Genomic DNA, 23,216 nt, shown 5'->3' with positions numbered 1-23,216 from the left:
CATGCATAAGGAGTGGGTGTAAAAGTGGAATAACATAGAATTAGTGATTGATGATCGGCGTGGACTCAGTGGGCTGAAGGACCCATTTCCATTCTGTTCTCTAAAGGAAAACAACCTTTAATATCTACTAAATCCGCAAATACCAGCTCTGGGACTTTCTTGATCTGGAAGGTTTTGCTGCTACACCACAGCTTCTTTAACAAGTTGATGTATCACAACTTTGGAAGAGAACAAATAATCTATTTGGCCATATCTATTTCTTTATAAGTACTATCGTTTAAAAGTTCACAATGGATTAGAACTACATGGTTATTAAAGTTAACTGGATTCTATGACAAGTTTTCAAATAATCTAATCAAATGTTCATGAAATTAAGAAACAAAGAAATTGGTTATTCAACCTAACAGGTATTTGAAAGGTGATTAATTTAAATTTCTTCATCATCCTACAAATTATTCGCCTCAAAGCATATATCCATTTTATTTCTGAAGCTTACTACTGAATCTATTTTTTCCACTCATCCAGATTTTAAAATCATACTATGAACTAACCTCTGGATTTTCTGAAAAATAAACTTATATGTGCATTTAACACAATTATTTTAAATAATTCAGTAGAATTACTGATATTTAAATTTACTTTTTTATGGGTTCAAAGGATATTTTATTGTCACGTGTACCAATTAAGGTACAGTGATACTCGATTTACCATACAGTCATACTAAAAAAAGCAATAAGACACACAACTACATAAAAGTTAACATAAACATCCACCACAGCGGATTCCCCACATTCCTCACTGTGATGGAAGGCAATAAAGTTTAATCTTCTTCACTCTTTATTCTCCCGCGGACGGGGCAGTTGAACCATCCGCAGTCGGGGCGATCGAAGCTCCCGCAGCCGGTGATCGAAGCCCCTGCGATCGGAGCTCCTACGGCCTAGAGCTCCCAAAGTCGGTCCCTAACCAGGGACCGTGAGCTCCATGGTGTTAAGTCCGTAGGCTCCCGCGGTTGGAGCTCCGGAGGTCGATCCCCGACAGGGACCTCCAGCTCCACGATGTTAAGTCCTGCAGCCTCCCGTGGTTGGAGCTCCCAAAGTCGATCCCCAGCAAGAGGCCGCCAGCTCCTCAAAGTTAGGCCGCAGTGCGGACAGAGATACGATACAGAAAAAAAATCACATCTCCGTCGAGGTAAGAGATTTAAAAAAGTTTCCCCCAACCCCCACCCCCCACATAAAAAAGCTAAAGAACACTAAAACATACATTTAACACATACTAAAAAATAACAAAGAAGAAAAGGACGAGACAGACTGTTGACGAGGCAGCCACTGCTTGTTGTGAATATGCTCTTTTTGCATGACTGAAAATAACAAAACAATAAAATAAATGTGCTTTACGGATACGAGTCAGAGATGAAGCTTTGTGTATACCTCTTTATTGCTAACTTTTTGATGTGCTGTCCACACAAAACCAAAAGCTCCCTTCCCTAGTGGGCTGACTGTGGTATAATACTCAGAGTATTCTCCTTCACAAGCTTTCGCCATCTCCAAATCTTCTGAATACGTTAAACCATGTAACTTCGCGGTTTCCATTATAACCTGAAAAAAAAGAACAACCTACAATTCAAGTACAACACCCTTATAGCATAAACAGACAACACTAAAAAGTATTCCTGATTTGAAGAACAGGGACATTTAACCCCCACAATGAGGTTGTAGTTTATAATTCCAGAGATTGAAACTCCAGCTCAGCAGACCTTGAAGATGAGAGGGGCAAAGTGTAAAGGAGATGATGTGCATGGCAAGTTTTTTTTTATACAGAGGGTGGCAATGCAGAGGGTGACGTTTTGGGTCGGGATCCTTCTTCAGTCTGTTACTCCAGCACTTTGTGTCTATCTTGAGTAATATATAATTAGGTATGAAGCAATTTTGATTTTGTCACAATAATGTTACATATGTGACAGCTACATGCTGATCCACAACTGCTCAATACACGTACTCTGTTGTATGAACCTGACACATCTAAACCTTTAGAACCAACTGCACCAGCTTCAATATTTATTGATGTTTCATTAATTCCTCATAAACTCCATTCACAAGTCTAGATGTGTATCATGGACTAAAATAAAAATAAATCAGTTGTATTCACTTGACTAACCTCTCCCAAGCTGATAGTGTGCGCTGCAGATAGGGAAGTGCTGTTTAGAGGAGACATTAAAAGATTCTTCAGCCCGGCCTCTCTCCGACTCTGAGTATGATTCCGCACTACCCACACACAATACAATTTTCCTCCATCTCTCAACTGTAGACACTTGACCTGAAACACAATGCCTGGGGCAAAAAGATGGTGATTACACATAACATTCAATCAAATTCTTGAAGTTCACTCAATATCATCTTATTCCATAGTTTGTTCTTCTATTGATCATAAACATAAATATCCAACAGTAACCCGGGAAGGATCCAAATGCAGTGTCCAGTGTGATATGCATTCATTTGTCAGATGTTAACTTAATTGGAACAATCACACATTTCTCACAATCACCCTGATCCTTTCCCCTTCCCCCGAAGACTCAACTCTACGGCCTTCTCAACTGGCAGGGTAAGGCCCAAAACAAACCAGAGGAACACCAGAGCACCCCAATGGTATGAACACTGAAATTTCCAATTTCAAGTAACCCTTGCCTCCTGTACTCCAGTTCCTCTTCCCTTCCAATCTTCCTCTGGCTCTCCCATTTTTTCTGCTTTCCCATACACCCCACCCATCAACCATTTTCTTCCCCTCCCCGTCCTGGTTCCATACTACCCACACATTTCATCGACCAGATCCCTCCCCTATCTGCTTACATCTGCCCTTTACCTCTTCGTCTAATGGTTATCACCTTCCTTACTTATTAGATTCCTGCTTATCACCATCCAAAAGCTGTCTTCACCCTCCCTCCACCTGGTTCCATCTGCCCTTTTTCCTATGTTTGCATCAATCAGCCACCTGCTTCTACTTATGAATGCCATTGGTCCCCCCACTTAGCTCCAGCTGCCAGTTATCCTTCATCCTCCTCAGTCTGCCTGTCACCTCATGACACTCCCCACTCCCTCCCCTATTTATCCCAGCTATCTTTCCCCTCTGTCCTGGTGCAAGGCCTTAATCTGAAACATCGACATGCCGTCCCCCCACAAATGCTAACCCAACCTCTGAGTTCCTCCAGCAGTTTGATTTTTTCCTCCAGATTCCAGCATCTGCAGTCTTTAGTGCCTCTTGGAACTGTAATATGGCAATTTATAAGTGAAGCTAAATTTTGCTCAAACCTCTCATGTCAATATAATTCCCTTATTTAAAAAAATGGAAAAACCACAATATCACCAGAGCATTCTAATACCCGAGTGGATATGGCATTAAGGGTTGGTATTTATTGCAATAATTTAACAATGGCACCAAACAATAAATCTACTAATGTAAAAAAACACTTTAATTTTCATTTTAGCTATGTACCGTATGACGTTAAAATTACTTACATAGTCTGGAACCATCCCTATGATAGCAGTTACCAGTATAGTTCCCCTCATTAATTTCACAATTGGGCTTTAAAGAACTATCTGTGCTCAAGTATTTATGGGATATGGGTGTTGATGTAGCATGTCCTTCCAGTTCATCCTTACTTCCCATAATTTCCAGACAAGGACTCCGCCGCACCGAGTGTTCACTGGCACTTATTTCACTATTACACAGATGACTCCTGCTGTAAATTAATCCGTCAGAGAGAATATCAGTGATCCTTGGACAAACAGAGAATTGTTCTGGTGCTCCTGCACAGTGGCTGGTTAATTTTGTACTTTGGTAACTGCAAGTAGATGTACTAATTTCTTTCACAGCAGCTATCTTACTTTGCTCAGATTCTGATTCGAGGTCTGAATCAATCACATAAGGTGATGGAGTCCTGAGAAGCTCTGAGGTCGTGCAAGAAGTGCCAGACTGATCTACAGAAATAAGTTCTGAATCACTGCTGAGCTCCAGATCCTTAAGGCCATACAGAATTGAATTTACATCAGCCTCTGGCTGGTTTTCAATCTTTGTGTCACACTGCTGGTGTTGCCTTGCAGATAGATTTATTTGACTACTTAACCTGGCAGAATAAATCACTTCATGACTTTCTTTGCAGATACTGCTTTGTTCTTTGTGGTCTTCAGATGGAAGACTAAGTTCATAAGAGACTTGTTGCCACCAGGTTTCATTAGCTATACCGACTTCATCAGATTGGCCACCAAGATAATTATGATACACAACTTTATCTTCCTCGGGTGTCAGGGGAATTTTGCAGGTATAAGTCCCATTTCCAGGCACGTTTTCATCCAGGGTAGGGGTCCCTGGGGAATCACAGATCTTGCCACGATGTTGCATGCCATCACCATTTTGATCTGAACAGGGTACAAGATCTCCTGACAAACTGGTTTGGTGACTACATATGGACAAAAGTGGGTTTAGAATTGATGAGCGTGGTAATGTACCCATTCCTTCACAGCAGTGACAGGCTACTGCTGATGATGCAGAGAGTGAACAAGATGTGCACCCACCAGCAGAGCACAGTGCCACAGTTGAGTCCTTTGGAACCAAATGTTCTTTAGTGTTCTCTGGATTTATTTCTTCAAATTGAGATGAACATCCATCCGTCTGTTTCGAACCAACAGCAGTAATGGATGGTGACAAGAGATTTTTGGTGGTAGCACTTTCTAAAAGTCGCAAGGAATTACTGCTCTCCTTCACAGGCTGAAGTTGTTTAGCTTGGACAATCATTTCATTTGTGTTATCACTCCCTGGTCTGAAATGATAAAGCATGATACAAATACATGTATGATATAGAACAGTAACATAATCTTAAGATTGAAATTGTAACATTTGATGACATTCTCCTCTCATAATTTTACTAAATGTTACAAAGTCATTTGCCTAATCTGACCAGAGTCTGCGTTGCATAGGGTCAGTTAAAGTTTACCCTTCTACAAACTAGGAATATACCCATACCCTGCAGTTGGATTGAAGCTTTAGTATCATTAACTACTCGTACAAACTGATAAATACACATTCATGCCACAAAATGTTATAGGGCAACTTGGTTGGCATGGATTTGGGCTAAAGGGCCAACTATCTATGTCATAGTGCACTGTAAAGTGAAATGTATTAAACTTGATAAAGTGCATTTCTTTCCAAGAACATATTAATTTGATTTCATAACTACAAAACTTCTAAGAGCATCTGAAATTCATCTTTGAATCCATTAACCTTGCAAAATCTTACCAAATTATAATCTACACTGCTACCAATAGCTGATCCAAATAAAAGTGGAATGTTTGATCAACAATGTATACAGATTTACTTATCTAACACTTCAACTCTATAATTTTTTTGAAAATATGCTAACTGATGAATAACTAAACATATTGACAATCTATTCGGGGTACTCATTTCAATTTACTAAAAGCTTATTAATATTATACAATTAGAACAAGTATCAGTACTACAGTGCATCAGATTTCAAAATTTCAGAAGGGGAAAGATTGTCCTTCCACAGATTTTTCCGCAACAAATTCATCAGTTTAAATTCTTGGTCACTCTATTCTGAACTTTTGAAAATTCACATTTTTTTGTTTCACAGATTAGAATTGCCAAGATATTTCACAACAGCATAGAGGAAGCTCTTCTCTATCCAGACTCCATGCCATGGTTGTCACACTAGTTATCAAATCTAGCACCCAAGTCCTCACTTTGCATGATCATTGTGAATTAATTTCCTTTCTCTCACTTCTACTCACTGATGCAACAGAATTTATAAAGAAATTAAAATACTTCACAAATATCTCTAATTGAAGAGGATCAAATTAATTCAGCAGCTTATGACCAACATTGAACCATGTGAAGTTGACTGTATTAAGCTAGCTCCAAAAATGGCATTACCATTTCATAATCTTGGTTTATAGAGAGACTTTGTTTACACATTAAATTTTACCTGCTGAAAGGAGTTGAGGTGACTTTTGGAGATGACATGGTGGAAGGAAGGCTGCAGTTACTATTTAACCTTGAACTGGTTCCGGTAAATATTGGGACCCTTGATCCTATACCACAGTCTTTTGCCTGTTGTACAAGTGCTCCATTTCCAGCAACCAACAGGCTTGGATCTACATTAGAAATCACATTGTAAGCACTAAAATTATAATTCCAGGTTAGCACCACACAAAATGATTATTCCTTATATAAATGTTCCGAAGCCAAGGCCTGGTATATCCCAAGTATTTTTCTTGTTATAATGTGTAAATATTATTTAATATGCAATCATAGATATTTCCTATTTTCTTTGTTAGCTGGTGCAAAATAAAATATTATTGTTAATTTTACATTATTTTTCTAACAATGCTTATCAGGAAATTGTGTGGTTCCTGAGAGACGCAGTAAAATAATTTTCTGTGCAGCAATAAAAAAAATTGAAAGGAGACACTACTACCAACAGGTAAACATTCAGGTATTGCATTTCTCATCTCCAGGATGACTTATTTTCATTAAGTGTTAAATTATTTTTATGGAATGGCATAGAAATGGGTTCCTTATCTAATAAAAGTTTTACATTTTCACAGAAATCATTCATTCTGTTTACATGACAAATTGTGAGGAAGATTCAAAGAGAAATTGTAATGTCTTCAGAAGGAGAAAATCAATGGAAATAATAGATGTTTCTCAGGATGCCTGATAAGGCCACAGTTTAATGTCTCATCCAAAACAACAGTTGGGCATTCCTTCAGAACTGTACCAAACGCTTTGCCTAGGCTTTGCTCAGGAATGGGCTTGAAACCACAACCTTTCCATTGAGAAATAGGTGCACAAGAGTCATGGTTGACAAATGTACATTTTTGGAAGATAGAGGTAACATATACACTGTAGCAAGGTTTTAATATATTTCTAATGCATTAAATTCTAATCTAAAATAAAATGTTCAGACATTAATATAAAACATGAATCCAGAAATTTATGTAGCACATCTAATTTTACCCCAGCATAAAACGGTCTCTTATACGCCTCCCCAACCCAACCCTATTCTGTGCACTGTACCTTTCTTCGTTGTGTCAGATAAGGCAGGGAGCTTATTAGACATCTTGATGTTATTGCAAAGCAGGTTGATGCTACCTGCATAATCCTGGTCTTCTAAATATACACACAACCCAAAGAAACAGACCAAAAGGTGCACCACAAAGAGAAAAAGAGAACACACGTTTATAAAGGAGCAAACACATTCTGATGTATCAACAGCTATAATAGATATTATCCTATTGAAAACAATGTAAGCAAGATTTTATGCTGTATATAGTTTTATCTCAGATCCCCAATGTCTTCATAGTACAGATTCTCACTTGCTCTCACTGTATTAAATAGGCAATAAGTATTAACATACACCAATGAAAGGCACCACCAATAGCATTTTTATAACTATTTTAAATCCAAAACAATACATCTTCTCTTTTCAAAATTCTTGTGTGAATGAAAAAGGCACCAAGTAATTTCTGTAGTCAGATAATGATTTTAATTCTCGAAGCACTTCCCTGGTGCTCTTCAGATCCCTGATGTGAAATCTGACCAAAGCAAGTTTCAGCACTGACCAGATTCAAACCACCTAACCATTAGAATCTTTCAAAGAAATCCAGTAGTATTTTGCACCACAAAACATGATAAGCTTTAAACATATTCTCAACTCATAATTTCCATGGTGTCTATTTAATGCTATGCCACCCATTAATTAACAGCAGAGTAGCCACTCCTTTTAGAGCTAATTATTTCCTCAGAAGCATTGAATCACTAAAAACCATGCAAATATTGCTGTTTTGCATTACAGCACGTCAGATTAGATCTTTAAAATTTTACGATTTACCCCAGTATTTGTCCATATAAAGTAAGCTTACTAGATACCAATATATTTATAATACAGCAAGGAAGGAATTTTTAATAATTTAAGATGCTCAATAAAATACAATGCATGCTAAAATAGTTTCAAGTAGTTTAAAATATGATTGAAGTAATATTTAGCAACAGAGGTACTCCCAATAATTAATTTTACTGTCTTTTTTTCTATCAATCAAAAGAAAAGTCACATTTGTTGAAAACTGTGGCCCAAACCAAAGTTTTAAATAGCTGATACAATGTAAATAATCAACCATATTTTGCACCCACTACAAAATATCCTGTTAATTAACTACAATCAAGGTTCTCTTTGGGGTTTTACAGAAAAAAATGTTGGAATCATGGAATAAAATTCTGAACACAGCCAAAATGCCATTCTAAAAATAATCAAAATAGAATTTCATTACACAATTCATGGTAAAAACCAAGAAGATTACATGTTACAGATCCTTCTACAACTAGCATACAACCTACAATGGAAATAACACCAATATATGGAAGGTTCTGGCAATAGCAACTACTCAGAACATAGAAAGATTTTAAATTCCTTTACTAACAACGTAGACATATACAAATCTGAACCCAAATTATGTGATGTCCATTGCTTTAACAAAACAGAATTAACATGGCTCACTAAAGTTAATACCTATAATCCATTCAGGCAACAGATGTCCTGGTAGCTGTTGGCTTTGAGTCGAACAACAGTTTATGGAGGAGACTTTGCAAACAGTTTACTTAAAATCCTTCGAAAGAACCAATGCATTCATTAATTTTGACTGCAATATAGAAATGTTGACACCATCTCATTAATTTTAAAGAAACAATTTATATCATTATTGCTGGTGCCTTCTCGCTCCCATATCTAGTTAGTATTGCAACTAGCACACTAATTACCGCAGCAAAGCAGGAGCACAGCAATAGCTCGCACTATTTAAACTAGACAGAAGCAAAAGCAAATTAAAAAATTCTGATTGCAATTTTCAACTTACCTGGCATAATGTCAGACAGTGCTGTGTAACTATAGCACCCTCCTACACTAGCCTCACCATTACGACATACTTCTACTTCATCAGCTTCATCTTCCAGATGAGATAATGGTAGAAATCCATCATCAATTGGGTCCATGTAGTCATAGAAACCAGGAATTAAAAATGTAATATTCTAAAAAAAACAGAACAGAACTTTATTGTCATTCGGTATAAATACCGAACGAAATTTCAGCAGTCACAAAACACAGCAAAAAAAGAAAAGAACACAAGACACACGATCCCAACACAAACATCCATCACAGTGACTCCAAACACCCCCTCACTGTGATGGAAGGCAACAAAACTTCCACTCTCTTCCCCCCGCACCCACGGACAGGCAGCTCGACCCCTGCCGAGGCGACCGACACGCACAGCCCCCGCAAAGGGATGGAAGGCCCCGCGGCCGAGTAGTAATTTCTTGGTGATGTTCTACCCAACTTTTTATTTATTATAGTGAAGATAAAATATATCCAAAAAAAAAAATCTTCCACAACATTAACAGTTAAAACCCATACATCTGCAGGCATGAAAAAAAAGAAAGGATAAACTATGTGTAAATAAAAATAACCTAAGTCAATCAGCAGTGCTAAGCAAGAAGTTATAATGTTAAGCACTTTGAATCTATTTTGAACACAAAGCTTTGGATGGGTTGGAAAGCCAGTAGGCAAACTCTATGACTACAGTTTGCCTTGTGCCCATTTCAAGAGAGATTTGGGCTTTTCTTTGATTATTTTTGCCATGCGATGCCTCTGTATATTGCACATTTTCTACTCACTAATTCCACTTCTGTTCTTATAGCTTCAGAATTCGACATCTCTGCATTCCTTTGCATGCACTTTGTTAGAGTGTATCTTCTCTTCTATTTACATTTCTGAGGTTGGCTTGGAGATTACTTACGAGGATATCTTGCTGATGAAGCTGGCTTGAAAAATGACATTTGAGTTGTGACCTGAAAGATAAGTTCGTTATCTTCATGATCGATAGGTGATTGCTCCCAAGTCAGCAGATGTGTAGATATTAAACTGTTAATGTTGTGGACGTTTACCATTGAACATATTCTTGTATCTTCACTAACAAACGTTATATTCATTGAAAAACATCACACAGAAGTTACTCCGTGGCTGTGTTTCTTTTTTTAAATTCCAGGATATAAATTTGTTTGAATTTTCCTGTATTGAAATGTTCTGCATTGTATTATTATTCACAGTATTATATCATAGTATTAAGTATGGATATTTCTAGCATCTGTTCATCCATACCTTAGTGCCCTCATTTTATTCCCCATAAACTTGAGGCCATCCAAACAGGCTTTACAGTCAATAATTCCTTCATTTCCTCTCTTTTCTTAAAACACGTTCAAAGATGCTGCGTTTTCTCTTCTATCCTCAAATCTCTTTGAAATGACATCAATGTGTGATAATTTTCAATGAAAGATCTTGGGACATTTGCATTTCTTTAAAGTTTTATACAAATGAAAATGTTGTTGGAATGTTTTAAAGAGTTCTAGAGTAGATCCCCTAGGAAGCATAATCACAATAGATCGAGTGGCTCACTAAGCCTTTCAGCATCTTACCTTGCCCAACAATTCTGTTTTCTCATAGCCAAACAACATGAGAGCAAAGTTATTATTCAAACTGTGTATAGCTCCATCTGGCAGAAGAGTGATCAGGCCACTGATGGTAGTAAAAACCCACAAAACTCCTGAGAAAACCACATCCATGTCTGAGATTGCTTGATTTATATCATCTTGGGATTCAGCTGAGAATAAAGATAAAGGAGATCTTAGAAACAAAGTATCTGCATCAAAAATGTACATATGATTGAAAAGTATAGACTAAGGTCAGAAGAAATAAGTAGAATTGGGCCATTCGGCCCATCAAGTCTCCTCCGCCATTCAATCATGGCTGATCTATCTCTCCCTCCCAACCCCATTCTCCTGCCTTCTCCCCATAACCTCTGACTCATTAAATTAGTGTTAGAAAACCCAGTGCTAGCTGTACTCATAGATTTTTTAAAAACCTTGCTTTCTGCTACCAAAACGTTTTAAGGACAGGTTGGGATTATAAAGAATGTGAAGGGAGATACTGAAGGATACAATATTTCCCTCTCAGTTCCATTTGGAAAAGTTGACCTGCAGAGGTCAACAGCTCTGTTCTAAAACTAATTTCATCAAAATCACAAAGATTGAAAGCAGGTTAAAAGATGTTTTCTGGACCAAACGCAGGCAGGTGGGACTAACGTAGATGGGCATCTTGTTTGGCAGACGGGCCTGGTTCCATACTGTATGGAAACTCTATGGATTATAACTCGATGGATTATAAATTTTTAAAACATCAGGAAACAGAAAAAAAAGTGATACCATTATGAAATGAACAGACTGAGTTCATAACGGTCAGTGTGAGTAGTGAAGAAGGTTGTTTAGTTTTGAGATATAGTGTGGAAGCAGGCCTTTCAGCCCACTGAGTCCACGCCACCCAATGATCACCCATACACTAACTAAATACATTAATAAACTAACTAAACTAGTTCTACCTTATACACCAAGGACAATTTAAGGAACCCAATTAACCTGTAAACTTGCACATCTTTGCACATCCTTGTTTAAGGATTCAGCAGGATATAGATCACCTATTGATATGACTGAGAAATGGCAGATGGAGTTTAATCCGAGCAAGTGTGAGGTAGAATTTAAGGGAAAAATGTACAGCAAATGGCAGGACTCTTAACACTATTAATCTAAGAGGGATCTTGGGGTCCTAGTCTATAGTTCCCTGCTACCATAAGGAACGATGCAAAAGCTTGAAAGCATGCAACACCAAACTCATGCACAGCTTCTTCCCCTCAGAGTCAGGCTTCTGAACAGTCCTTCCAAAAACTAGAATACTGTCTGATTTATACCTACCCCATTGCAGACATTGGACTTTGTCTCTGGAACTGGTGCCCTACAATGCTGAGAAGAATATTCTTTAAAAGCGAAGATAGGTGGAGTAGTTGATAGTGAGGTAGATTTTCAAAGTCTACAGAGAGACTTGGGCCTTTTGGAAGGGTGGGCTGAAAGATGGCAGATGGAGTTTAATGCTGATAAGTGTGAGGTGCTGCATTTTGGTAGGACAAATCAAAATAGGACGTACAGGGTAAATGGTAGGGAATTGAGGAATGCAATGGAACAGAGGGATCTGGGAATAACTGTGCATTGTTCCCTGAATGTGGAATCTCATGTGGATAGGGTGGTGAAGAAGGCGTTTGGTATGCTTGCCTTTATAAATCAGAGCATCGAGTATAGAAGTTGGGATGTAATGTTGAAATTGTACAGGGCATTGGTGAGGCCGAATCTGGAGTATGGTGTGCAGTTCTGGTCGCCAAATTATAGGAAGGATGTCGACAAAATGGAGAGGGTACAGAGGAGATTTACTAGAATGTTGCCTGGGTTTCAGCACTTAGGCTACAGAGAGAGGTTGAACAGGTTGGGTCTTTATTCTTTGGAGCGTAGAAGGTTGAGGGGGGACTTGATAGAGGTTTTTAAAATTTTGAGAGGGACGGACAGAGTTGACGTGGGTAGGCTTTTCCCTTTGAGAGTGGGGAAGATTCCAACAAGGGGACATAGCTTCAGAATTGAGGGACAAAGGTTTAGGGGTAACATGAGGGGGAACTTCTTTACTCAGAGGGTTGTGGCTGTATGGAATGGGCTTCCGGTGGAAGTGGTGGAGGCTGGCTCGATATTATTATTTAAGAGTAAATTGGATAGGTATATGGATAAGAGGGGATTAGAGGGTTATGGTCTGAGTGCAGGTAGATGAGACTAGGTCAGGGAGAATGGTCGGCGTGGACTGGTAGGGCCGGACAGGCCTGTTTCCATGCTGTAGTTGTTATATGTTATTTTGTTCCTTTCAGCAACCTTAAGTATGTATATGCTTAGTACTTATCTACCCACATACAAGTCATATAATTTAGATTCATATAGTAAAATATATGCCCATTTTTCTCATTTGCTGGACTGAGGTGAGCATAGCTGGGAAACTAAACAGACTTACTCACTGAGTGAGGCTGGCTGGCAACCACTCTTCCCACACTTGCTCCCTCTCCCATCACAGCCGTATCTGTGATTCTCTTCCACACACTGTTTTTGTTAATTTCTAATTTCTGAAAAATTTAGGTTATAAGATTCAAGAGATTCAAGATATCTTTATTTGTCATCCAAAAAACAAGTTTTTTGGACGAAATTTCGTCACCCACAGTCCAACAATAAGAGCAATAAAATAAGCAAATTACACAACCCCAACCAACACAAAACCCCCCAAAAAGAAACATCCATCACAGTGAGTCTCCTCCAGTCCCCTCCTCACTGTGATGGAAGGCCAGAATGTCTTTTTCTCTTCCCCTGCCGTCTTCTCCTGCGGTCAGGCTGTTGTCGTTGCCATGTTCCAGGCTGCGCCGGACGGTGAAATGTCCGCAACGGGCCGACCCAAGCCCCGCTGTAAGTCGGGGCAGTCGGGGCTCCCGACATTGAAACCCCCGCCGAGCAGAGAAAATTCCGTGGCCTATTTCAGGCCGCGCCGGACGGTGAAATATCCGCGGCGGGCCGACCCAAGCCCCGCGATCCGGGGCGGGCGAACACGCTGCCGCTGCCGGAGCTCCCGATGTCGGCATCCACGCGGCCCGAGCCCAAGGCGAGTCGCAGCCGCTCCCGCAGCCTCCGAGAACGGCCGGCTCCGCCGATGGCGAGTCTGGTCCGCGGGCTCTGCGAACCAGAGCCCTGGAGGCCGCCAGCTCCAGGAGTTGGGCCGATGGTAGGCCGCAGCAGGAACGGAGACACGGCCCAGAACACAAAGGTCGGGTCTCCGTTCGGAAGGGACACATATTTACAATGTTACAGTTTCCCCCCTCCCCCCCACATACACACATAGCACACAAACACAAAAACACCACATCACAACTACAATTAAGACAACAAAAACAACAAAAACACAAAGACAAATGGACTGCAGGTAAGCCGCAGCTGCTAGGGCAGCGCCGCCATGACCATAAACAGTTCTCATGAACCTGTCCCTTTTGTAACCTGGGGACTGCCTATACAAACAAGAGAGGAACATTTGATGGAAGAAATTCTTTAGGAAGGTACAATTTATATTACTACATTTGACATTGTTGAAAGCTGTGTTTCTTTAAATGTAGCAATATTTGCAGAACTCTAAGAGGTAAGCTAATCTTGTCTTTCTACTTTGCTCTATCGATAATGTGATCTGCTGTTTTTGGCTTTGTTTCAGATTAAGTGGATTCTCCCTTTGTTTACTGACACATTCTGCAGTGCAGCTTCAGAAATAAAACCAATGTTTCTTCATCCTCAAAATGCAAAGCCACTTCCATAGCAAATAAACTTAAATGCTGCAAGGCACCCAATGACTTTACTCATCATCGACCATTTCACTCTAGCTGTTTCAATCCTCCCCACCCCCCTCCCCCTCTACACACAAAAAGCCACAGAGTCTATCAAACATGATATGTACCAAAAAGCTGTTTTATACTATACCTGCAACATGAATACAATTCTGCACCCCGGTGCTGTAATTCTCCGGGACTTTAAGGCTGAGTTTAATACTGAGAGGGAAAGTACTGCCACCTTTTGCTTTGCCGACTGCTCGCTGAATTTTCAAATTCTGAAAGAGATACACTAGAAAATGAACAAATCATCCAGCAATTCATCTCTTTCCGAACCACCTGTGCCTACTAGTCTTGCTGCTTTCCATAATTGACACCACATTGAATATTATAATATTTTCCCTTATATTGAGGATTGTTATGAAATATACATCAATTAAGTGATAAAAGAAAGTATCCCTCAGATTTAATTTGGTATTGCCATATTTAATTGTACTGATAAAGGAAACGTTTCTCTATATTCTGAGACAGACAGGCAGACCGACCTAAATTCTGGAGCAAAATTCAGGCAAGCTCGGCCTGTTGGCAGTCCACGAAGAGGTGAGGATCAGCAGAGTCAATGGGCAGCTAGAGTGCAGGCAAGGTTCGGCAGTGGTGGTGTCAGGCACGGCTTGGAAGCAACCGAGGAAGGTGTGTGGGCCAGGGGTAGCAACAGTAGGTCTGGCCAGGAAGCATCGTGAGCCGGGGATGGCGCGGTGGCACGAGCAGGGATGGCATCGGCAGCTGCCGGTAGGTCTGTCCGCTATAACTGAAACCTTTTGTAAAGATGTCCATTAAAATGAGCGTTTACTCTATTCTGAAATTCCCTTTAAATTGATTGGACTATTACTGAAGTAATCCTACCTAAAATCACCTTTTGCAACCCATCTTCATCATGCAACACCTTTATCCTAAACATCTTTAAGAGTGACCACGACAAAATATTTAAAGAAAACCGTTCTTGAAAAATTAAAGGTTAAAGTAAAACAATTTATGATCACTCATTTTTGTTCAAAGAAACCATTTTCAATGGTAGATCTGTGTTCTTAAGCAGCAGGAGGGAAAAGATAGCTCAATTAAGCAAAGGGACAAAAAAACTGAAAGCTTATTGGGCATTTATATAATAGGAAAATAAAAGAGATAAGGTGGGAAACTACCAGTGTGAACCGTAAGGTCAGATCTTTTACCATCTACATCCTCAAAAAAATCAGTTCAAGATGACAAATGTGGGATAATAATCTGATGCACATCATTATACATTATATCCATTTCTGAGGGTTTTCTTATCAGCAATCTCATTTCACTACATTCACATTCAATAGTTTCAAACCTTTGGTATCTTCTTACAAGACGAGGGTATCTTTACTGAAGGAATGACATCAGTTATTGAAAAGCCAACAACCTCCTCTTCAGATGCATAACCATGGAGATAGGCAAATGGCTTGTCACATGATAAAATTCTTCCCTAAAGAAAATAACATTAATTTTACTGCTAAATAATCCAAAACCTAATGCACAATGCTGTATTTTGGCATTCACAAACTATAAAACTATAAACCTAAAAATATCCAGAACTCTGGGGCTTTTAATGGTGCCAGGCCTGCAGATTTCGCAAACATTAGGACACATACAGACACAAACAAACTTTTGGTCTCGACTCGAAACGTTCTCTCCAGAGAAGTTGCCTGTCCCGCTGAGTTACTCAGCATTTTGTGTCACGCTTTAAATTTAGTTTTCTTTTGGATGTCACAAAGTGCAACAATAAATTTGCCAGTGAACCTTATAAGTTTTCAGGTGTATGGGAATTAATGGTTACAGTGAGTTTAAGTGGAACATGGAAACGAGAGGTCTGGTGAGCCAGATACTAAACCATGCAGATTTCAAAATAGCAGATTATCAGAATTTAGAACGATGGCTGGAAAATAACCAAAGAATTGCAAATTAGGGATAAAGTAATCATAACAAAATTGAAGGATAATTAAGAAAGAAAACTAATATTTATACATCACAATTTCAGGTTGCGTCAGCCTCATAACCAATAAATTATGGGTAATCACAATCACAATCACAATACTACTTTATTAGCCAAGTATGTTTTGCAACATACGAGCAACTTAATTTGCCATACAGTCAAAAGCAACAGGACACACAACACAATAAAAAGCAACAGGACACACAAAATACGTTTTAACATGAACATCCACCACAGTGACTCCTCCACATTCCTCACTGTGATGGAAGGCGAAAAAAAGTTTCCTTCCTTGTCCTTCCTTGTCCTCCAGTGGTCGAGGGCCTCTAACCTTCCGTTGACGGGAACCACATTATTGCCAATGCTGGAAATCTGTCATCCACAATTGCTTCTCCAACATTTTCTGAAATATATTGTGCAGCCACTGTTTTGAAGACCACCACCGCAGCCAATTAGCATACACCAAAATATCTTGCAAAAAGTAAGTGAGAAAAATCCAGCAAAACTCCATTAATCCATCATATTTGGGACTAGATTTTCCAGACTACTGGATGTTATTCTTATCAATAACACACTTTTTTTATCCACTTTCAAGATGTTACACAGTAATATAATAAATTTTCTAGTGAACACAGTAGAATTACATGTAGGTGTGGTGGAGGTTTTACAAATGATAGGAGAGTTGGGGAATCAACAGATGAAACAGAGGTTAAGCATCCAAGTGCAGGTTATAAGGAAGATTAATTTTCCACTCCCTAGTCATTTTAGCCTTGTAAGTATAACAGATATCTTTTTAAAGATCATTAAAATTTAAAAAGTAGTGCCTCGACTTTTCCAGTTCATTCTAATCCATAAAGTTAATTCAATAATTTTAACTAAAACATTTTTTTGTTTGAGCAACATCTTAAATATAAAATTATTTTACATTTTAAACTATTACTGACTTCATATCTATAATATAAGAAAATAACTGCAGATGCTGGTACAAATCGAAGGTATTTATTCACAAAATGCTGGAGTAACTCAGCAGGTCAGGCAGCATCTCCGGAGAGAAGGAATGGGCGACGTTTCGGGTCGAGACCCTTTTTCAGACTGATGTCAGCATATCTATGCTCAATAGCCTCCTCTAGCCAAGGTATGTGACAGTACAATGGCATATCAGTTTGCAGTGGTAACTCACAGAGTTGGACCTCAGATACTTCTCGTGCTGTGTTTGTACGTTCTTTTTTTTTGCATCATTTATTTCCACTGGGTGAATCCGCTTCCCGATACATTCCAAAAGATGCATGGAGTAATCTGAAGTTAAGATATGCTAACTGGCTGCCGTGAATGGTATATCAAAGGCAAAAAGAATCTAAAGGGAGTTGATGGGCACATGAGAGAGACCGTCTGGTACAAGAAAATAAGAAAATAAATGGGATTGATCAGATTACTTGGTAGCAAGGAAACACTGACCCAATGGCCCAAATAGATTCTCTGTCATTTCTAGTAATCATATCCACAGCTTCTCTTATTCTGGCATCTTGCACACCTTTCTTTAATCACTTAATTATTGCCAGCTATAGCATCAGTTGTCAAGGTCCTAGGCTATCTAATTCCCTACATACTGACTCACAGGCTCTCCTGGATGGACTTTAGAAGTTCCACCTACTTTACACCTTTCAAAATAAAACAATTCATTAATATTGGGGAAAGTGAAATTCTCTACAATTTTAGCCCTATTGTTCTTGCATCTCTCTATAATTTGTCTACGTACAATAAAGTATCTGAAGATATTTCAAATACTGGAATCTGGAGCAAACCATACACTGAGTTTGAATGAACTCAGTGAGTCAAGCAGCAGCTTTGGAGGAAAAAGGAATGTGTTGACGTTTCAGGTCCAGACCTTGCATCAGGACTGGGGTGGGATGGGAAAAAAAGAAAAGATGGCCAGTATATACAAGTGTGTGGGTGGGATGGGATGGGAGTTGGCAGGTGATGGGTGGAAACAAATGAGGGAACAGAAGGGCAAATGAAGCCAGGTGGGGGAGGAGTGGAAAAGGTGAATAAAAGGAAAGAGAACAGGGTGGGCTGATGGGAGAGGGGAAAGAACACAGTGGGAGTAGGTTACCTGAAATTGAAAAGTCAATATTCATATCCTTGGGTTGCAAGCTGCCCAAGCAGAATGAGGTGTTGTTCTTCTAGTTTGCATTTGACAGATAAGCATAGCATTTATCATATATCATATCATATATATACAGCGCGGAAACAGGCCTTTTCGGCCCACCAAGTCCGCGCCGCCCAGCGATCCCCGTACATTAACACTATCCTACACCCACTGGGGACAATTTTTTACATTTACCCAGCCAATTAACCTACAAACCTGTACATCTTGTATGTGCTGTTGGATTTATGTTGGGGTACTTCTCTACATCAGTAGTATTTTATAAATGCAAGTTGATGTTGAACTATCTTGTTACATTCTGTGGCACACTACAACCAGGCAGCCAATGTTTATTGAAACTAAGTTGAGAACTTACCGTGTCTGTGAATGTGACAGAGGCAGTAAGTCGCTCCACAGGTTCCATCACCACAACACAACACTGCCTCTCTTCACCAGTCATGCATTTCATCCAGACTGACACTGGAATCTCCACTCCATCCTTGCCAATAATGTCAATCTGGATTCATGAACACAAGCCACAATGAAAAAAGGATAACTATTGTTGCAATGCAGTTTAGCTGCGGTAATTTACTGGTTAATTTTATCCCTTTTTAACTCTCCAGTTTAGATTCTCTTCATATTAACCAGCAGTGAAAAGTATTAATTCTACTCCAACACTTAGTTAATAAATTCTCAACATCTGCTCAAATTGATATTTTTCTTCACCATAACTAATCTGCATCCCTCCCACATTAGACTGGACAATTAATAGAAAGTAGTTTGTTATTAAAATACTAGAATCTGTTCAATAAAGAATTCATTCCAGTTATTTCGACCCTCAATTGTAATTGTGAAGTTTATTACATGAAAGTCCCATCAAGTGCAGTGCTTAGTTTGTGGAAATCACACATGTTAAGGCCTGATCATTTCCCTTGCAATCCATTGCTAGTGCGAGGCTTTGATCGTGTTGAACACAGAGACTTAACACAATTTAATTCTCCTGTTCACACATCACAGCTCTTAATATTATCCAAGGTTCTATTCAAACAGCCCTTCTTCTGAAATAGTTTATAGCAAACCTTCTTTAACGGCTAACAGTGAAGCAAATTTATTACTGTCAACAGCACTCTAGAAATTATGGAGTAGGGGATGAAGATGCAAGTTGGCACATCAAATTAACATATTTATTAAACCACATACCACTTTTCCAGAGACAGTCACAAATTGTCCATCAATTTCTGGATGGTCCTCGCACAGAGCCTCTTCCAGCACTCGGTTAGATTTTGATATGAGTGAAGATAACTTCTGACCAATCAGCTCTTTGCTACTAAAACAAAGCAGCTTGCAAGCCATGTCATTGGCTACCAATATCTGTTATGCGTGAAGAATAATAAATTACAAGATCAGCACACTGAAAATGTATTTTTTTTATATCTTCCAAAAAATGCCAAAGCTTCGCAAGGAATGGATACAATCAGGTTGTTTACTCATAGAATGATTATTCTACTAGGTGAATAAAAGGAGTATGGAAAATAAGTTTTCTATATATTTTTTTTTTTTAAAAGAGCCAGAATAATGGTGTGAATGGGAGACATGTATATCATTCAAGGCATTAAAGTGGCATTTAATGTTTTACAGTATTTCAGCAGTGTCATTTACTCAGACTTGGTATATTCCAGCAAACATCTCCTGTTAAATCTGGGCAATAACAGAATATTGGAATAACACTGGAATTTAGAAGGATGAGAGGGGATCTTATCGAAACGTATAAGATTATTAAGGGGTTGGACACGTTAGAGGCAGGAAACATGTTCCCAATGTTGGGGGAGTCCAGAACCAGGGGCCACAGTTTAAGAATAAGGGATAAGCCATTTAGAACAGAGATGAGGAAAAACGTTTTCAGTCAGAGAGTTGTGAATCTGTGGAATTCTCTGCCTCAGAGGGCAGTGGAGGCCAATTCTCTGAATACATTCAAGAGAGAGCTAGATAGAGCTCTTAAGGATAGCGGAGTCAGGGGGTATGGGGAGAAAGCAGCAACGGGGTACTGATTGAGAATGATCAGCCATGATCACATTGAATGGCGGTGCTGGCTCAAAGGGCCAAATGGCCTACTCCTGCACCTATTGTCTATTGTCTATGTTAGATAGGTATATGAGAACGAGCTGGAATATAGAATGTTGCATATCAGGATTAACTCAATAAAATAGTTTAGCTACAAGTTTGCTGTGGTGATTTATTACAAATAATTTGATAAATTTATTACAGGAAAAAAGGTAACATGAAAAGACAATTGAGTAATAAAGAATCAACAATCAAGGGTTCATCTAATACCTCGGTAGTCAGACCATCTATTGTAAGGATGGCTTTGTTAGGATTCCGAACCACAGTGGGGAGAGTTGAATTGTCACCTCCAAAAAGATTCCAAAAGTTGCCTGATGTATTAGAGGTCAACCCAGAGCAAGACAAGGAGCCACTAAGATATGGCAAAAGAATATTTTGAGAGGCCACAGAAGAATAACTGTAGGAGTTCAGGGAATCACCTGTTGGAACAATAAACAAGTCATGCCAAAATCAGTTATTTCTGTTTACATATTTTCTAACATTTTACTGCGGAGAGTAATTAAATCTCAGCCAGTACGAACAATTGCCTCTTCAGCCAGCAAGACATTAATTTGTTAATCTGTCACCAACCCAGATCTACAGATGGAAGACATGGGAATCACCCATATTGACCTCCTGGCATTAACCTCCAAGCATTAAAGAATATCCTGAAGGTCAGGACCAAGGCAAAAGAGTGAAGATCTTACTAGATTATCACCTGGACGACTCTGTACACCACTGTAATAAAATACTGTGTGAATTTTTCCACTCTATGTTTATCAACACAAAAGTGTTAATAAAATGTATGAAAAATGTATTTTAATTGGAGACAAAACTATCCAACCAAAGAAATATTCCTGCACACTCGATGATAAAATAAAGCCTACCTGTAAAAGACTCTAAGTTCCAGTAGGTTCCTGGAGCCATCTTCTGGAGGGCAGGTTTTGCCATTCGTGGGAACGTTTTGCTGAGGTCAAATGAATCATTCAACTTCCTCTCAAGTCCAAACAAAGCTGCTCTTGACCTCTTGCCATTTTCGAGACTATAAGATGGAGATAAGGCTCTGCATCTGCCATCCAAGAAGTCCAACAGTTTTGTCTCCATCTTTCACACTGGCACTTTTTCAACAAAAGCTATGCAATCATTCACCTGAAGTCCACAGAGGAAAATCAGCATAAGCATAAACAAATCAAAATACTGCAGATAAACCCTAAACCAGAACTAAAACTAGAAAATAGAAAACTGGATAGCAGTAAAAGGATTGGTCCAAGTCAGCATGGATTTATGACGGGGAAATCCTGCTTGACCTATCTGGAATTTTTTGAGGATGTGACAAGTAAAATGGATGAAGGAACGCTAGTGGATGTAGTGTATCTGGACTTTCAGAAAGCCTTTGATTAGGTCCCACACAGGAGATTGGTGGGCAAAATTAGAGCACATGGTATTGGGGGTAGGGTACTGACATGGATAGAAAATTGGTTGACAGACAGAAAGCAAAGAGTGGGGATAAATGGGTCCCTTTTAGAATGGCAGGCAGTGACTAGTGGGGTACCGCAAGGCTCAGTGCTGGGACCGCAGTTATTTACAATATACATTCATGACTTGGATGAAGGGATTAAAAGTACCATTCGCAAATTTGCAGATGATACAAAGCTGGGTGGTAGTGAGAACTGTGAGGAAGATGCTATGAGGTTACAGGGTGACTTGGACAGGTTGTGTGAGTGGGCAGATGCATGGCAGATACAGTATAATGTAGATAAATGTGAGGTTATCCACTTTGGCAGCAAAAACAAGGAGGTAGATTATTATCTCAATGGTGTCAGATTAGGTAAAGGGGAAGTGCAACGAGACCTGGGTGTCCTTGTACACCAGTCACTGAAAGTAAACATTCAGATACAACAGGCAGTGAAGAAAGCTAATGGCATGTTGGCCTTCATAAAGAGATGATTTGAGTATAGGAGTGAAGAGGTCCTTCTGCAGATGTATAGGGCCCTGGTGAGACCACATCCGGAGTATTGTGTGCAGTTTTGGTCTCCTAATTTGAGGAAGGACATCCTTGCTATTGAGGCAGTGCAGCGTAGGTTCACGAGGTTAATCCCTGGGATAGCGGGACCGTCATACGAAGAAAGATTGGAAAAACTGGGCTTGTATTCACTGGAGTTTAGAAGGATGAGAGGGGATCTTATAGAGATGTATTAAATTACGAAAGCACTGGAAAAACAAGATGCAGGAAAAATGTTCCCAATTTTGGGGGAGTCCAGAACCAGGGGCCACAGACTAAGAATAAACGGGAGGCCATTTCAAACTGAGGTGAGATAAAACTTTTTGTGAATTTGTGGAATTTTCTGCCACAGAAGGCAGTGGAGGCCAATTCACTGGATTAATTTAAAACAGAGTTAGATAGAGCTCTAGGGGCTAGTGGAATCAAGGGATATGGGGAGAAGGCAGGCACAGGTTACTGATTGTGGATGATCAGCCATGATCACAATGAATGGGGATGCTGGATCAAAGGGCCAAATGGCCTCCTTCTGCACCTATTTTCTATGTCCAAAATGCTTGAAATACTTAGATCAAACATAGAGTCATAGAGTGATACAGTGTGGAAACAGTCCCTTTGGCCCAACTCGCC

The 23,216-nt window shown here is 39.4% G+C and overlaps 1 protein-coding gene across 3 annotated transcripts in view; it reads right to left on the bottom strand.

The window, feature by feature from the left end:
- Nucleotides 1–23,216, bottom strand: part of pask (PAS domain containing serine/threonine kinase) — a 36,067-nt gene that overhangs the window by 10,060 nt on the left and 2,791 nt on the right. For 2 of the 3 annotated variants that reach the window (XM_078410631.1, XM_078410632.1), the window contains exons 2-14: nt 21,475–21,736; nt 20,819–21,027; nt 19,688–19,858; nt 18,864–19,004; nt 15,706–15,840; nt 14,488–14,614; nt 10,534–10,718; nt 8,922–9,093; nt 7,090–7,182; nt 5,996–6,164; nt 3,510–4,810; nt 2,155–2,327; nt 1,428–1,595 (exon numbers count right to left, since the gene is read on the bottom strand). In XM_078410631.1, coding sequence (XP_078266757.1) covers nt 1,428–1,595; nt 2,155–2,327; nt 3,510–4,810; nt 5,996–6,164; nt 7,090–7,182; nt 8,922–9,093; nt 10,534–10,718; nt 14,488–14,614; nt 15,706–15,840; nt 18,864–19,004; nt 19,688–19,858; nt 20,819–21,027; nt 21,475–21,691 — 3,261 coding nt within the window. In that variant the 5' untranslated portion in view covers nt 21,692–21,736. The remainder of the gene's footprint in view (nt 1–1,427; nt 1,596–2,154; nt 2,328–3,509; nt 4,811–5,995; nt 6,165–7,089; nt 7,183–8,921; nt 9,094–10,533; nt 10,719–14,487; nt 14,615–15,705; nt 15,841–18,863; nt 19,005–19,687; nt 19,859–20,818; nt 21,028–21,474; nt 21,737–23,216) is intronic. The other variant, XM_078410633.1, reaches the window with a different exon arrangement.

This window comes from Rhinoraja longicauda, chromosome 13 (assembly GCF_053455715.1).
Source record: "Rhinoraja longicauda isolate Sanriku21f chromosome 13, sRhiLon1.1, whole genome shotgun sequence".
In the NCBI taxonomy this organism is placed as follows: Eukaryota; Metazoa; Chordata; class Chondrichthyes; order Rajiformes; family Arhynchobatidae; genus Rhinoraja; species Rhinoraja longicauda.
This window is presented reverse-complemented; position numbering and strand designations above follow the sequence as displayed.